The sequence below is a fragment of the Montipora capricornis genome, chromosome 10, assembly GCF_036669925.1.
Source record: "Montipora capricornis isolate CH-2021 chromosome 10, ASM3666992v2, whole genome shotgun sequence".
Lineage (NCBI taxonomy): Eukaryota > Metazoa > Cnidaria > Anthozoa > Scleractinia > Acroporidae > Montipora > Montipora capricornis.
This window is the reverse complement of record NC_090892.1, coordinates 67,257,890-67,275,602: the sequence shown is the minus strand read 5'-3', so window position 1 is coordinate 67,275,602 and position 17,713 is coordinate 67,257,890. Positions and strand designations below refer to the sequence as shown.

At 41.4% G+C, this 17,713-nt stretch overlaps 3 protein-coding genes and 1 long non-coding RNA gene across 5 annotated transcripts in view; all 4 read left to right on the top strand.

Moving 5' to 3' along the window:
- Window positions 1-17,713, top strand: part of LOC138019844 (uncharacterized) — a 290,417-nt gene that overhangs the window by 21,469 nt on the left and 251,235 nt on the right. The window lies entirely within an intron of this gene.
- LOC138019017 (uncharacterized) lies at window positions 1,461-7,174 on the top strand. The gene is made up of 2 exons (XM_068865683.1): window positions 1,461-5,798; window positions 7,087-7,174. Exon 1 carries the CDS (start codon window positions 1,461-1,463, stop codon window positions 3,657-3,659), a length of 2,199 nt encoding a protein of 732 aa, XP_068721784.1. The 3' UTR covers window positions 3,660-5,798; window positions 7,087-7,174.
- Window positions 12,543-14,452, top strand: LOC138019674 (uncharacterized). Its single transcript, XR_011126210.1, has 2 exons — window positions 12,543-12,935; window positions 13,194-14,452. It is a non-coding gene; the product is annotated as an uncharacterized lncRNA (long non-coding RNA).
- LOC138019802 (uncharacterized) overlaps window positions 16,369-17,713 on the top strand; it is a 38,112-nt gene continuing 36,767 nt past the window's right edge. For both annotated transcript variants that reach the window (XM_068866693.1, XM_068866692.1), the window contains exon 1: window positions 16,369-16,608. The gene's annotated coding sequence lies outside the window, so the exon portion shown is untranslated. The remainder of the gene's footprint in view (window positions 16,609-17,713) is intronic.

Below are 17,713 nucleotides of genomic sequence, written 5' to 3'. Positions count from 1 at the left end.
GATATGCAAGACTATGCTTTTCGCTTTTCCATTCGTTGTTTATGTCAGTATGGTGACAAGGCATCAGTAGGAATTATTTTTAGGTGTTTGACAAGTTTCCATTTCTTGGAGAAAAGAATCGAAAGTGGGAAAATTGGTATCTACCACCTGCTAGAAGATTTGAAGTTTGCGTCATGCTGCTGCACATTCATGGACTTACACAAGAAGAATATTCTCCATGAGATCTCCAACGCTCTTGAGAGCAATGTTCATATTCTTTTGGAATGCCCTCATCTATTAATCTCCTGTCTTCGAAATGGATCAAAAGGCTTGCGAGAAATCGGTCTAATTCCGAAACCGTCCGGTCCGAGGTTGGAGTGGAGTGCTTTTGACGTGGAAATCACTCATTGTCTTCCAGGCTTCATCGTTTTTGCGAGAGCTTCTGATGAAAGGACGGCAGCGGCCTCAAATGGTCGCTCCATTGTTTTTGTTGATGCATCTCGTTTAACGATAGAGAGTGGTCCTTTTGAGGTAAGCCAAAGTACAATAAAAGAAATCAAGCATTTGGAGTTCTCGCCTGACGGTAAGTGGGTGTTTTTCGGGAGACTGGACAAATGGTTTTCAGTTGAGCGTAAAAGTGTCGAAGACTTTTCGCAGTTCTCTGGAATTGAAATCATTTATGAGTGGTGCACACTCACTCGTGATGATCAGTACATTGTCGTACAAGGGACTGGCACTTTGTCGGTGTCTTGTGAGTGTGTAGTCGAACTATTGGCTCTTTGGGCCTTACAAGAAATTCACCACAATAGAAGTGAAGTAATGTCCTTTCCGATGCCATCCAACGGTCGTGATTTCAGAAGATCAGCCGAACAATGGTGCTTCACTGATTTTCTCGGAGGATCAGTCGAACGATTGCTAGACTATCTTAAAGCACCAGAGGTGTATCAACCAGCTGAACCTTTTAAGCGCTTAGTCCCGTGTCATCACGGTACGCCTTTTTGCAAAAAACTCGGAAAATTACTGCAGTCAATTCATGATACATCCTTGACAGCAGTTCGCCAACTGATTGTGGAACTTTATCCTTATATATTTGATTTCCAGGTTTGGAATGTACACACTGGAAGACCTTTGTTACACGATGTCTTTTCGCTCAGTGCTCAGTTAAACGAATTCACTTATTTTTGGCACGTAAGGCACGACAGACCGGTGAAGGGACTTCACGGCATCACCGCTAAAGCCTCTTCTATCAGTAGCATAGCTGTGGCAAATGCTGTTCACGCTGTTGTCCTTTCTGAGATGCGCAGGCGACAGGTGGTAAGGCTAGCGAGGATACCCTACATTCGGCTGACACGGAGACTGGAAAGACACCTAGAGGAGAATAGGGATATTAGGCGAAGGTGGCAAGGCTAGCGAGGATACTCTACATTCCGCTGACTTTGAGCCTGGAAGGACACTCAGAGGAGGATTATATTGGGTCAGAGATGGCATGGCTAGCGAGGATGCACTTCAATCGGCCGATGCGGAGCCTGAAAGGACACCCAGAGGAGGAGGAGGAGGAGAATATTAGGCCAGAGATGGCAGGGCTAGCAAGGATGCACTTCAATTGGCTGATGCGGAGCCTGAAAGGACACCCAGAGGAGAAGGAGGATATTAGACTACAGGTGGCATGGCTAGCGAGGATGCACTTCAATTGGCTGATGCGGAGCCTGAAAGGACACCCAGAGAAGGAGGAGGAGAATATTAGGCCAGGGATGGCATGCCTAGCGAGGATGCACTTCAATCGGCTGATGTGGGGCCTGAAACGACACCCAGAGGAGGAGGAGGAGGAGGAGGAGGAGGAGGAGGAGGAGGAGGAGGAGGAGGGGGAGGAGGATCTTAGGCCAGAGGTGGCATGGCTAGCGAGGATGCACTTCAATCGGCTGATGCAGAGCCTGAAACGACACCCAGAGGAGGAGGAGGAGGAGGAGGAGGAGGATCTAAGGCCAGAGATGGCATGGCTAGCGAGGATGCACTTCAATCGGCTGATGCGGAGCCTGAAAGGACACCCAGAGGAGAAGGAGGATATTAGACTACAGGTGGCATGGCTAGCGAGGATGTTTTTGGCGTTCTCTCGAAAGAATTCTCATCTTTTTCTGGAAAATGAGTCTCGCGTGGGTTTCATTTGCGTTTCACCGCGACAGAAATGGCTCCTCCTGATCTATCCTGATGAACCTGACATTTTACGTGTGTACTCTGTATCCGAAACAAATGAAGAACAGTATTTTCTTGATACTAACTGTATCCTGAGAGATCTTGGCGAGCCGTTTGTTTACTTCACATTTACTAATGATGACAGCTACTTCATATATAGCACTTTTTCAGGGTCACTACACGCTTTATGTCTCGAAACAGGTACAGCTTTACAAAGCGTTTCCGGAACAAAGCCTTTTTGCTTCAAAGGGGAAAGGCAGGTTGGTTATTCCTTTCAAAGCGAACTCGAGAAAAAAGCAATATATTTGACAGATCTTTTTAGCCCGTTGGTGTTTCTACCGTTATCAAGATCATTCAGTGGCTCAGCAGTATCAAAGTCCACTGCGATGACCTTCATTTCGAGTAACAGCTTGAAATCTATTAGCTCCGACTCGCTGATTACGAGTTGGCAGGTTTCGAGTGAAGGCGTATCACTCACATCTTACGCTTCACTGCCAAGTTCTCGTGCGCTCCAAAACGTTGTGTTTTCTGCCAATGGAAAGTCAATTGCCTTTGGCGATGAAAACAAGGTAAAGTTGGGCAGTGTATCTGCAGAACTCGCAAAGGTCCAGGATTGTTGCACCATATTTGACCAAGCGTCTTCGTCCACGGCTGCATTCTCTTTCTCCACTGACAGTCAATATCTTCTCGTTTGTATGCGGGATGAGTTAAACGTTCACGATTTCTACGTTTGGGATGTTGAAAAACAAGAGCTGTCAGTTAAATTTCAATTGCCAGGATGGGTCATTTTCGATTGTCTTTGTCTTTCCTCGGACAAAACGAAGTTGATCTTATGTTGCGAATATGAAATTGATATTTGGACGTATTCCAATGGTTTTTGCTGTTTATTGGAAAGAATTGCAGTCGAGAGATTTTACAGTTTTGTCAAATTCAGTCAGTGTATTGTTTCTTTGGACAATGAACTGCTAGTTTGCTGCATCGCAAACATAATTCTTCTCTACAGCCTTACGGTTCCTGGCAAAATTTTTGAGTCCAAACGAACTTTTCGTGGTCATCTTGGCAGAATTGAGTTCTGTAAGTTTTTGAAAGGAAACCGTTACCTTATTAGTTATGGCATTGATGGCGTAGTTTTCCTGTGGGATTTGGAAAAGACAAAGGCTGTTGGGTTTGCGAAAATAACGCAAAACCAGGAATCCATCGTTGGCATGGCCGTGTCACCCGAGGAGGACAGAGCTGTTTGTTTTACGTCCTGTGGTCGAATATGCGTTATTAAGCTGTGTGACCTGGGATTGTGCCCCTCTTTGAAATTGTTGACGGCACCAACAAAGCACGAAACAAATACTGAGGAAAGTCCACAACCTGCAGAAGAAATGATGTTTACGATGTCAGCTCCATGTGCTGAGGATGAACTGGAATTCAGCAGTTCTGAGTCGGAAGAAGACATGTTTTCTGACTACTTGGAACATGATGATATTGACAAATTTGATTGAACAAATGACACCAAACGTAATGGATATTGTATTAGAAAAATCACGGAAGGATTCTGGACATAAGCATGCCTCATTCTCCATTTGTTTGTCGACGGCGCTGAATATTACAGTTTGTTTTATAGTGAGAGGGATGCCTACGCAACGACCACATTGTGGACAATGTGAGCAGCACTAAAGTAATATGTTTATGGGCCGAAACAAGTGCTCATCACATCGGCTCTGAAGGATGGGATTATATTGATAAACATGAAGGTGGTGGAATGCCCGTTAGGTAGAAATGAGGATAATTTTTTTTCTGATCTGATCTGATCTCACTGAATTCGAAATGTACTGTACCTTCAACACAACATTAAGAACATTTACATGGAGGACAACATTTTTGCTTGACATATTTTTGCTCCTCCACTCGTGTCATCAAAACAAATCAAAAAATGAGAGAACTGTACTTCAGTAAGGTGGAAACTGAAAGCGATTGACAGAAATGTGCCGGTTTATGTGAATCAGGTGTGGTCACCTCTGGACTCGAACTCTGTTGAAACTGCTTCTGACGGTCTTGATGTATAGTTTACATAGTGAAACAATTGATGGTGTGTCGTATAAAAATTGACAGGAAACGTTCCGCGACAAAAATTTAGTTGTACAGTGATTTCTGTCTCTTTGTTAATGTGACCACTCAGTGTTGCTCACTGAAATGATCTATTTCCGTCAAGTTTGAATTAACACTGAATTTCTTTCAAAAGTGATAGGACGTTGGTTACCAGCTGTACCCTCACGTAAGGATACGGAAAAGACAATAACGGTGTTGCTTAAACTTGTGAGATAAAGAAGTGCGAGTAGGGTCATTCGACTGCTGACGATCCCTTTCCCAGCGATTGTGGAGACAGAAGCTATGTGTTGAGAAGCGGGGGGGGGGGGGGGGGGGGGGGGTGGATAGTACCAAAAGCTGAAGTAAAATTGGCCAAGGGTGAGGTCTGTTCGTTATATTATTCTCTCACAAGTCTGGCCACCTTGACAATCCAGAAAGGGATCTTTAGCTTTCTCCTATACTGTAGGACACTTGATTAAATAATCAATTTTGAATTCTTATTCATAGCTTTAGTAATTTAGGATTTTAGACAATTGACTTCTCTCATCACACTTCTATAAAGTGATGTATAAATATAGGGGCACCTTTCTGTGTCGAACCAGCTCACATTACGTTCACGTGACTCTGATTTTTTAAGATTATTGATTTATAGTTCAGTGGGTATAAAGTTCTAACATAAACCTTCTAGTTAAGAGATTTTTGAGATATAGTGTTTAGAAAAAAGGTTTAAAAGGTACCAAATGATTCGGGGAGTCAAGAACTGAAAAAAAAATCCGGAAAACCAAAATACTAAGAAAATTCATCGACCTGGCTCAATGTCTGGACCAGCTGGGCCGAAAACAAGAACTTTGAAACCAATTTGCTCGCCTACGAAGCAACTCAACGAAAAGTTGAAAAAGTTCTTCGCGTTGCATGAATTTCTCAGGTTGTAGTATAAACAAATAATAGCATGATTTGTGTGTGATACTTGGCATAAATACCATTCGTGATATTTCTAAATTGTATCAATGTTCACAAATTTCGAAACGTCTCGTGTAGTATTTATGCCACCACAAATCAGCCGCCTATTTCTAGTTCTGCTGCGCCTAAGGCCCGGTTCAGACGCCGTACTTCACGTGAGCCGAATCGAATTCGAATTTAGACCGAACCAAATTAATTAATCCCGGCTCCATTGATTCAGACGGCGGACTTAATTGCGCCGATTCACAGAAACATACTATGACTGAAGAAAATTGCAAAGTTGTAATAATTTCTGCATTTGATTCGGCTCTTGTGATTACGGCGTCTGGATCAAAGCCGCTCCACAGCTAAGCCAGGCGGGAAAAATTGCTTAGCCGATCCGAATTAGACCGGTCGTTCTAAATTGATTCAGACGCCGTGTTAATTCAATGAATTCGATTCGGCTCATGTGAAGTACGGCGTCTGAACCGGGCCTAAGTTGTTTTAAGGTCCTGGCCAATGAACTAATTGATTCAAATCAACAAACTTTTAGAAATCCCCATATGCAGGAGACGGTCCTGCTTTTCACAAGCCCAAGCGCAACCCAGAACAAGGTAAAAGATGGAAAAGTGATTATAAATGCTAAAGGCACAGTAGCTACAATAATAATAGTAGCAATCTTTTAAAAGCAAGCCAATTTGAGATTCTTAAGACTGAGTGCCAGGGCAAATTCGATTGTTTGGTTTTTGAAATATTATTCATTACAAAACTCAAGTCTTCTCTTTCATACACAAGCAGATTCCACTCGTGCTAAGCTTTTTGTTCAACTTGTAGTATTATTTTTGCTATTGTGCCTTTAGTGTTAATAATTAATTTCAAATTTTCACGTAAAGATTTGTTTCTTGGTCGTAAATGATGGTTTGAATTTTATCACTTACGATTTTGCGCATGTTAAGTCCGTGTTTAATGCATTGAATTGGTCTCGCCGAGAATACGATTGGCTTTCATTCCGGACAGCCACGTGCATGTCACGTGATTTCATGCGAATCTAACTCTTGCATCTCTTGCTGAATCCTCATGCAGGTCATTGCATTCCAAAACGATTCCAAAACAGGGTCAGTTACATTTTTGGGTATCAGTTTTCAGAATTTCCTAATTTTTACATTTAAGTAAGTTCTTATAGAAGAATTAAAGAGTTATCACCACCTAAGAAAAAGAATTGTAGAAAATGGGTAGGTTTTGTAGAATGTGTTAGATTTATAGTATTACGAATAAGAAGTTATTTTAATACTATTCGCGGGATGCGGATGGTTTTGTTGTATTTGCTATCTCATTTCTAAGTATTATCCGTAAACAAAGAGACACATCTCGGACTTCCCGCTTACAAGTTAAGCTATTGCTTGGGAGAATAGATACTTCAGGCGTAGATAAAACTATGTTCAAATACCTTTTCAGACCGAAGAAAAATTGAAACGTCGGATGAAACTGTTACAAACTATTTTAGGTGCATAGTAAGTGGTGCTGTTTCAAGGGGTGGGGTACAACCATAACCAAGTTAGTCAAAGCACACGCAGAAAATCAAATGACTCTTGCTTTACATACAGCCAGTACTAGTCCTTAGTTCAGGAAAAACCCTGCTTGTTCAGTTACAGGTTTCTTTCTTAAAAAGTGGTGCAGGATAACTGATCACCAAGGGCTGATTTTCACTAGCATAAGCACAGGCAGTATCTTCAAACTGCGAAGAGTCGCGAACCTTGTTACCTTATTTAGTTAGATCTTCGTAAGATTAACGACAGATCATTAGCATCGCATTTACGGCAAACATCGGGCTAAAACTAGAGATAAACAAAAAAATCAAGAATCTTGTTTCGTTTACTCTCATTTCTTGCCTCTTATCTGCAGATATCAGGCAACTTCTCAATGGAGAAAGACCACTATTAAAGGATCGGACAAGAAAATTTTCCAGCTTTCATTAAAGAAAAAAAAAACAGCAGCCTAGCTGCCGTTTCCCGTTTCACGTAAACGCAATGCTAACTGTCCTTTTATGTCTGCTAATGTAGGCCTGTGTGTAACGCCAAAGCAGCGTGGAGCGCGAGATTTATGTGAACGGCAAACGGTACACGGCAGGATACTGCTTGTCATGAAGGATGGATAATTATCTCATTTTCACTTGTCCTCTCAGGAGAACTGAGTTACTGGATATCATATGGCAACAAGAAAGAAATAAACTACAATCAAACAAGTTTCTTTGATTTCTGGCAAAACTCTTCAACGTTTTCAGTGCCTGACGTTTCCCGTTTTTCGGAAAAGCGATGTTGCCGGAATCTCTCTAGTTAATCGATTGCCAATCATTATTAGCCACTCTCTATGGCAATTAGACTTTGCTAGGAAGATTTCTTGTATTTACTAAGGTTATACAAGGGATAAATGCATGGCCCTTTAGTTGTATTAAGCATATTAAAATAAAATTTTGAAATTAAAGCAGGACCTGTTTGGTGTTAGTTTACATTTGATAGCCAGCGCAAATCCCTAGAGTAATTGGCCCTGCAGGCCAAAACCCGAGGAGGCAACCTAGAAGTCCCCGCGTAAAAAGGGTAAATGTATAAATATTATTGGTAGGTACTGCAGGGGGAATCAATCTCGATTTGCTCAACCGGGTGCGCAATGTGGTATCGGTATTGCTTAAACGGGCGCTCAAGTGCCATTGGTATTTTTCTACTCGACCAAGGTGTTTTAGGAGTCACAAAGTAAAAAAATTGGCAAAGAGAACCAAAAGTGCTGTTCGGGTTAGCGACTGAACAATCAAACATTGAAGCAGATCTGATGCAAATCGAGTTACCTGGCTCAGAAATTGATTATCAGAAACAGAAGCGACCATTTGTCAGACGCCAATCGGAAACAGGGGCGACATGTTCAGCATAAATTTAAAGGTATCAAAAGGGCCTTTCATAATATCTTAGGAGGGGGCAGTTGTAGTGAAAACTATTACTAGTTTATATTTAGTTAGGGCCTGTTCACGTGGAGGTGGGGGACCCCGGAGGTATATGAGGTACCCCGCCTCGGTGGGGTAACCAATCTCTCCATACAATTTCTCTTGTATGATGCTGAAGGTTTGGTACCCCGTTTGACTGGGGTGATTTATCTTTAGATTAAACATTCCGCTAAAGCATTTGGAAACCTCAGCCCAACCCCGTGGGGCTATAAAATATTGCATGTGAAGGCTTCTTTATTTGACCACGGGTAGGCGGGGTACCTCACCTACGTGGGGTCCCTCATCTCCATGTGAACAGGCCCTTACACACTGAGTGACCCTTGGGAATTCCATCAACAAGAACTGTTATAGCAGCGGCAACCCCACAAGAAAATATCGCTGGCGAGGCTCTTGCGAACGAACAACGAGATGACGCTTAATTTCTCCGGCGATGGAGGTCGTTTGTAATGCTCCCAAATTCTCATCTACATTTATGGCGGAACATCTTACTTTTTATTGTAAACTTCATCCTCTTTGAATTCTCGCGAAACTCCACCATTTTGGAGGCGGGAGAGGCATGTGACGCTGGCTGGCGGAAATACAGCTGTATTCAAACTTTTGGAATTCTTCGGCTGAGATTGGCACAAGAAATCTTCGGTTTCCGAGAAACAACCAAGACTCCTGATAATACAAACGAGTGGGACTCAAAAGTAGTAAACCAAGTCCAACAACATTTGCGTCCATATCCGTCTCTTCTGTTTCAAAGATTGACGTGTAAATAAGGTTTCCCTTCACTATAATCAAAAATCTGCTTGGAGCGTTTTTCATCCTATTTCTGGCATTCCTAAACAACAATAAATGATCTGGTCACATGCAGCTACGCAAAGCCAATGGAGTTGCAACGACCAAAAGTTAGTACTTACGGCCTTCGCTTATTCACTATGATATTCCTCCAATTTGCAGTAAGCTTTCAAATTGACTGGGTGAGGAATATCTCGGTCTCCTTCCAAGCAGCTTTCCGGCAAAATTATTCCAAACTACAATTACTTGACTATCACAAATGACTGTGAAAGCAATATACAAATTGATATCTGCCTTGATGGCGTTTTTTACATGTACATGGGTCACCAACTGGCAACTGTTAGGTTCAACAGGGGATGTATCGTTCACCATCACAGAAAAAAGGACCGGTCCCAGCACTGTACCCTGTGGAACCCCGCGATTGATGCCTAAGAATTCAGTTATATTATCATCTACTGCAACCCTTTGTTTTCTATTACTTAGCAAATCTGTTAACCAGTTTATAACATATGGGTTGATTTCAAGATCTTCGAATGCTTTAGTAAAGTCAAATGAGAAAACTCTAACACAGTTAGATTTCTTATCCAAGGAGTTCAACCAGTAATGCTGACATTTGATCAACGCCAAGGTACTGTTACAGTTCTTTTTGTAGGCAAACGTTGGTTGATTTTGTTATATCTCCTGAATATTAATGTACCTGTACGCCGTTCGCTATGTTGCCTACTAAAGTTAGTCAAGAGCTCATCAAGGGGAACCTCTATTTCCCATACTTTGGCCAGGAGTCAACCCTTCCCCGAGTACATTTATTTATAGAACGCCTCCCTTGGGAGATTCAGCAAGCCTTCTGTTGTTAGAGCCAATCGCAACAAAGCTATCTCATTGCCAAGTTTGAGTTTACACTGAGCGTACACTTTTCGATCCTACTTCTCACTCTTTTACCCCAATACACTACACAGTTTTACAAAACGACCGACACATATAAGTTTCCATATAGGGTCCCAAGATATATGAGATAAGACCGAATATGTAAATAAGGGCTCAATAAAAAAAATTAAAAGTTTAATAATTAAGAAATATTCACCTCAGTGGAGGCAAATTAAAGGTGGATAGAATGTCCTTCCCGGCAACCGAAGTGAAACGGAAAGGCAAATTCACCTCCGAGTCAGCCTATCAGAGTGCGCGGAAAGCACTATTCACGACACGCATGTACTAATTCGATACCAATACCTGTTATCGAACAACTATTATTATCGCCAAGTCCCAATGTGAGGGTGGGTCGTTTGTTTTATGGAATACTTTAAAGCAGCGTGTTGCTGTGTAATCATGTGTTTGGAATTTAAAAAGTTGTCACTCGGCAGGGGTAATGCTCCGTTTAAGGGCATTTGTTGTTGTTTTTTTTTTTAACAGATCATGTTAGTCGTGTAAGAGATCGATACTAACAGTTCGCCACCGTGTTATTTGACTCCCGCTCCCACTAAAATCCTAACAGTTCTCTCGAGTCCGTTGGAGCATCCTCCCAGTACAAGTAGGATTATGTTGTGCTGGTCTATGCGGTATCCTTTGAACTGTTGTCTTAGTTCCAGCCGCAGGGGAGTTTACTTCTCTGTCTTATCCTGGTCTTTCGTAGCTGATATAGATTCGTGGATTGAAGCATCTGCTCGTACAGCTCATAGGTACCGCAAATCACATGTGTTGGATAGGACGTCAGGCAATCAGCTTCCCTTGCCAACTCTGACTTAGCACGTCCTCCTTCAGCTTTTCTTGCTGAGCTCGTTTCAACTGCTGTTTCATCCTTGTACCTGGGATCTCATGTCCATCCTCAGTACAGCATGTAGGGTTAGGATGCACCAAATTTAGCTTTATTCCAAACTCTTCCCCATACTTCAAAGCCTCCTTGACAATAGAACAATGTCCTAGCTTTACTGAGTGGTCTTCAAACTGGCGCGCCAGCACCATGATTGGATCCTCGTTCTTGAACAGGTCGAGCGAACCTTTGATCTTAATCGCCTTGTACACTCGGCTTTGACGGATCGTAGACCTCGTCCCTTACAAGATGACATTTGAACCCAGCGGGTGCCTTCCTCCTTGCTCTACCACGATCTTGCGCATCTCACAATCAATACGTTGAAGTTCTGTGAAGGAAAGGTGTTTTGTCCACATCAAGTAAGTTTAGGCAGGTAAGACGTACCGATTGGAGGCTACGATGCGATTGAAATCATAGAGTGGACTGGACCATATGATGGACATTCTGTTCAGGTACACCTCGGCGGCGAGTTTAAAAGCTATCCGATCTTTTTTGTCTTTCCAACACGCCCAGAAACGTATACTGAGCTCCCTCTTCTGGACACTTGATCACTGATGCCTCGTCGAATGTTAAGCTCTCGGCGTCCTCTATCTTCACTCCTCTCTTGATGTATACAACAAAGCACTTCTTCGGATTTAAGCTTAGGTGCAGAGGCAGCAAAGATTTTTAGATCTTCGATGCACAACAAATGCGTCACTTTGGTATCAATCGGCTTTGAGAGTCTATATCCTTCATTTGCCTTGTGTTTCCAAGAGATGGGATTCAAGCAGATGGTAAATCGGCGCGGACATAAAGAATCCCCCTGAGGCAGTCCTCTTCTAAATTGGATAGTCTCCGACATCTCCATCCCCAGTTTAGTTCTTATAACATACCTGGTGTTCCAGGGCTTAGAGAGCTTGGTAACCACTCTTGTTAGCCATCTTGCGAATCGATGTATCGACATCATCTCACTCAACCACTCGTATAATTCCTCTGCTCCGCCTCTATCAGTCCGTACACATCCAGGTGCTGATCCATGTAGGTCTTAAAAAACAAGCGGTGAACCATTTATAAACTGTATTCAGACATGTTATTGGTCTTTGGTTATCGCTGGATACCACTCCTGGTTTGGGGATCAGTGTAGTCTTTCCTCCAGTAAACCATTTGGGAAAGTCACCTTTCAGCTCAGAGATATATTTGAAGCAGTGCGTCACCCCGTGGTGGAGAGAATGTTTGGACCACCATACATGTGTATATATCTTATCCGGCCCCGGGGCGCTCCAGTACGTTTTCTTTTGCACTGTTTTATTATTATTATTATTATTATTATTATTAGTAGTAGTAGTAGTAGTAGTAGTAGTAGTAGTAGTAGTAGTAGTAGTAGTAGTAGTAGTAGTAGTAGTAGTAAATAAAGCTGAAATTGATCTAAAAATAACTCAGTCTGTAGAAACGCCGTTCCACAAATACAGTGAAGTTGACGCTCTTAGTTAGGGACTCCTTCCTTGCGATGAGGGGCACAGAAATTGTTTGCGGGTATCCAGTGTTCCCCCATTCTCGTCCCCATCGCCCTTTTCGTTTCTCTTAGTCGGCGGGGCCTTGGCACGAGAAAACGAAGGGCTCTGGAGACATAGGATTTTCGAATTTTTTGATTGGCTAATGGTAAACAAAGAGATACTAAGCGGAAGTAAAAATGTTCATGCTTCAGTTTTTACCGGAAAAGAAATTAAGTATGACGATGGTTTGCCGAAAAAACTCTGCCAATCGTGCTTTAGGAAGGTGAAGAATGTTATAGAATTCCGCGCTTTGTCACTGGCAACACTTTCTGCACAGGAATTGTTGATTGGAGAGACTCGTATGAAGCGAGTCCGTGGCTCGCAACAGGTTGGAGAATCACCTTCTTCGAGTCAACAGGCGAAAAAGACTAGCTTGAACCGCGAAAATATCGAAAGTGTTCACAGTGCTCGGATGTGCCTTTTTGGTCTTTTTGTGGAGGGCAATCAACGACACGGCAAAAATCCTCCTCAGTTTAGACCTATTGCTCCCAAGAATATCACTACTGCACCACGGCGCCTTCCAGAATTTTTGCAAGGTGATAAAGAAAGACATGATGCAACTAAGATTCAAGTGTCCGAGAGTCCTGCCGACCGGTCTATTCAAGCCGACAACATGAGCCAAAGCGGCTTACGAAAATACCAGGTGCGTGAAATTCTATTGACTTTCGACTTATAATACTGTATTCTTAATTATAATTGCTATATCTCACCGAATTCATTGTACTGCAATATAATTCAGTATTTCCTGACCATCTGAATTATTAGTGACAATAAATTGTAAGTTTCTTAAATAAAATGCATATTATAATTATAATAATTATTCATTCTGTTGTCAAACATGCTGAATTCACTGAAGTGTTTGTCCGTCAACTTTGAACCATTGTTTTTCTCTTCCCTTCAGTTCACCTGGGAAAAGTTGAACAAGACACAGTCTTCACGTGACATGGGCACCCTCTTCTATTTCAGACAAAGGTTCGGACGGACAAATGTTCCCCACAAGTGAAGAAAAACTATGCTGGTGCGGAGGCCCTTATGCATCAGGTAACACGTACACACATTTGCGAAGCCTTCATGGCATGGGCTGGAATGGAAACCCTTGAATCAAGGCCATTAAATCTGGAAATACCACCACAATCTGCAACTGTACAAGAGAAACATGAATTCCTTGAGGGGTGCATTGGCAACTTTTTTGACAAGTATGCATTGGTAGTTCCAGATGTGAAAGGATTGTGGGAGATGGAGGAAGCCCAGCGTGTAGAGTCAGAACAGGTTTCCAACCACATGCAGTCACAAACAACCCAAAATCTGTACAGGCCAGGTAATAAGTTATTAAAACTTTACTGCTGTTCATGACAGCAAAGGGAAATATTTTTTCATTAAACAGGACTCAAGCCCGGAAACAAATACCAAAGAGGTTGCTTGCATAACCCCTCAAATACTAAAATTGTTGATATTTAAATCCTTCACAAGTCCACTCTTATCGGTTATAATAGTATTATTGGAGGCCCTTTTTTCAAGGAGAGCCACTAGAGAAAAGGATTTCTTAACAATTTAAGTGCTGCATATTATTGGCCTGTAATATTTAACAATATTATTAAACCATGTACTGATAATTATTCTGCATTTGATTTAAGGTACTACAGTTCTGCTATTAAAGCAGAGCCAGGAGTTAGTAACACAGTGTCTTCTTGTTGCTGCTGGTAAGATTGTTGATGATGACTCTTTGAGGGCAGAAGCTGCAGTTGAAGTCACAGCTGTGATGAACACAAACAGCGTCCAAAATAAACTACGGATAGGTCAACTGGTAGCATGGCCAAAAAAAGATATGGCAATCTTTCAAAGTAAAACCTGTTTTATTACACCTTGGAAAACAAAGTGAATGTAAGAATGGAATAAAAACTTCCCTTCAATTTACATACATACATACATGAAGCCCTGGCTATGGCTGTACTTATTCCTATATAATGTTCTCTTCTATTTTCCTTTACTATTGATAAGGATGTCTGGTATGCCAGTGGTGGATCCAGACAGGCTCAAATTGTGAATGCATGAAAACATGGAAATTTTCTTGTCCATAACAGCAAGAGGGAGGAACATCATCCCTAGATCCACCACTGTAAATAAGCAGTAAAGCATTAAAAAAGTTATATATTTCAAAAAAAGATGGCACAGCTGCATAGAGCACAACCTATTTCATAATGTTTGGTAACAGAACATATCCCTGCACCCCAGGAATTGAAGGCCACTGGAAATTCTAAGGGGGAAAAACTCAACACTCTAATCCTTAAACTTACATTATTTGTTTGGTTATACAATGTACATTGTTTATTATCACACTATGACACTACCTTTAATATTTACAAGGTTTATAGCTAACTACAACTTAGATTACTAACAACATTTCACTTACTGTTACACTTTAAATGTCAATTACTTATTCTCATACTCACAATATATAAAGAAAAACAATTATTTAATTTCAAGGGGTAGGGCATATCAAAATATTCCAGTTTTTAATGGAAAGGATGAAGCTAAACTGGAAATTCCATGGGGTCAGGGAGGTGGGCCTTATGGATACTTTTTAAAATCAAAATAATTTATTATATCAGTAAGTTAAATAAATGTATAATTGCAGTTAGTGCGACTACAGGCACCTTTGGAAATATGGCACCTAGCATACCTAGTTGGGCATATGCAGGCCGAAAACTCTACCTAGAAATAAAATGCAAGTAAAATGAAAAACAACGTTATGTAAGAATGATTATAACAATAGATTGTGAGCAATGATAGCAGATTACACCTGAATGGAATATACCAAATTGAAATGAAGTTTTACTACTACTACTGCGACTACCACTACCACTACCACTACCACTACAGGTACATGTTGCTCAGCCAATAGGCCACTATCAAAAAATTATACCAAAATACTCTTTGTTTGCCCTCCATAAGCATAATGTTTCCAGTCTCTCTTGGGACTCACAAAGGTCCCAAGAGAAAATAAAAACAAGACTTACGCAAAATTTTTGAGGGCAAACAAAGAGTATTATGTTATTTTTGAAAGTGGCCTATTGGATTTCCACGTTTTGCATTAGTATTTTCTTGAGGATCAAATGGTGTAGGCTAATTTTACAGTTTTGATCGGTACATGCAAATTCTGCATGATTGCGATGATCTGAATGTGATAAAACAAAAATGATGATAACACAAACATTGTCCCCCTTTACTTTAATAATGTGTAACTTTTTCACAAATTTCACCACAAAATTGAGGGTGGGGCAAGACTAAAATGAAGATAAACCGTAAGCAAAGCCTTACAATAGATTATACCGAAGTAACTAGAAAGAAATAAAGGAAAGAGTTAAATACTTGCCACTCTACAATGAGATGTGCTTCATCAACCACGATAGCTCACATATGGCGTCTCACTTCTTCGCAATCCAATAACTTACGCAATTTTCCAAGAAATACCTCCGCGTGGCCATAAATTATTCTATACTTCGATTGCTTGATTTCGTTAATTTCAACATCACTTAACAACTCAGTATTCCGAACCACTAAACTTCTAACTTGCATATCGTTCAGCTTGACTGTTTGATCTCTCATCAAGGCGTTTAAAGGAGAAACAACCAAAATAAAAGATTTCTTTGCTCCAAGCTACGAGTCAAAAACAAAGGGCAACAACTGAAAAATCAATGACTTGCCAAAGCCAGTCGGCAAAATAATTAAAGTGTCTTTCCTCAAAAAAAACAATGTTCCTTATCGCCTCTTTCTGTTGTACATGTAGGGAAACATTTTCCATATTGAGACCCCTTAAGGGCCGACACAAGGATTCCTCGAATCCTGCCTCGACAACCGCCATGACAGTCACAGACAGTGTATAGAAACATCACGACTGCATACATGTAGACCGGAAGTTCTAGAATCTAGGACTCGAAAATCCTATGTCTCCAGAATCGTTTTCTCGTGCCAAGGCCCCGCCGACTAAGAGAAACGAAAAGGGCGATGGGGACGAGAATGGTGTTCCCCGAGTCTGCTCGCGCTAGGAAGAACGGGAACGAGGCTAATCCCGAAAGTGAAGAAACCCCCCAGGCTTCGTTGAAATCGAAAGGAATTTCGAGGAGTGTGAAAAGTGTTACTCAAAGGAAATGTAGTCAGTTCTTCTTTTATTTCGATGGACTTTCGCTGAACTGTTCAACTACTTGCGCATCCAAACAGTGCAGGCTTCCAAATTCTACGGCGATACGCTGCGCTAAGACCTGGCGAGTGGGTGTATTAAAGTTGGAGCGAAGATTACCTTTGACTGTTGGCCAAGTGTATGTATATTTAATAATATTGTTAGAGCTGTGGCGTCGATTAGAGTCGTTCTCAGATAATTATTTGTCCTCATCGCGGTTCTGTCATGACGAAAGTATAGTGTCACGGTTAAAACTCTGGGGTGGCCGGGTCGCCCGTGGGGACTTTTAATAAACGTACTAGCTAGGGCACCTAAAATTTGAGTATGTGACTACGATCCAAAGAATTCAGCCTGATATATTGTGAAGTGTAAAGTTGAATTAAAAATAGAATAGCAAGTTGTTTAATTTGGCTACATTTCAGTTCTTTTCCCAACTTAATTTCACTGAATCCTGCGAACTTTAAGTGTTTAAGGTGGCTCAAACCATTGTCATCACTTTAAGGACGTTTTTATTATCTAAGGGTTATAACTACTATACTGTGTGACGTAACAGGAATGTTTTGAGCAATTATTGCGTAACAAAATGCACCCAGCAAATAAACTACATGCCCGAGAAAAGTCATTTGATTATCATTCTTATCAATACACAAGATAACACTGACGTATACGGGCGTTACTAAACACGGGAACGGAACGGAATATATCGGAATAAACCGGAATATGCCGGGATGAGGCGGAATGACACCGGAATGAAACGGAATGAACAAGAATGGTACCGGAATATATTGAAACGCGCCGGAATGACACCGGAATGACACCGGAATGAGGCAGAATGACAGAAATAAAGTGGAATAAACCGGAATATGCCGGAACAAGGCGAAATGACTCTGGAATAAAACAGAATGACACCGGAATGAGACGGAATAAACAAGAATGGTACCGGAATATACCGGAATGTCAGGTGGAATGACAACAGAATAAGGCATAAACCATAAGGACACCAGAATCAAGCTGATTAGCGTGGACCGGAATGACAAGGAACAAAAAGTAATTTTTATCAGTCTAGACTGTGGAAGAATAATTTTTGCAGAAGAGAGAGACTGACAGAAAAAAAAATACATTAAATACATTATATCTCCATCACGTGTGGGTCGTGGGAAGCAGGCAAGCAGCAGCGATAATTAGTTTGTGGTTCGCTGAACTTGATTGTGATTGGTCAATACAGAACTGACCAGTCAGAATGA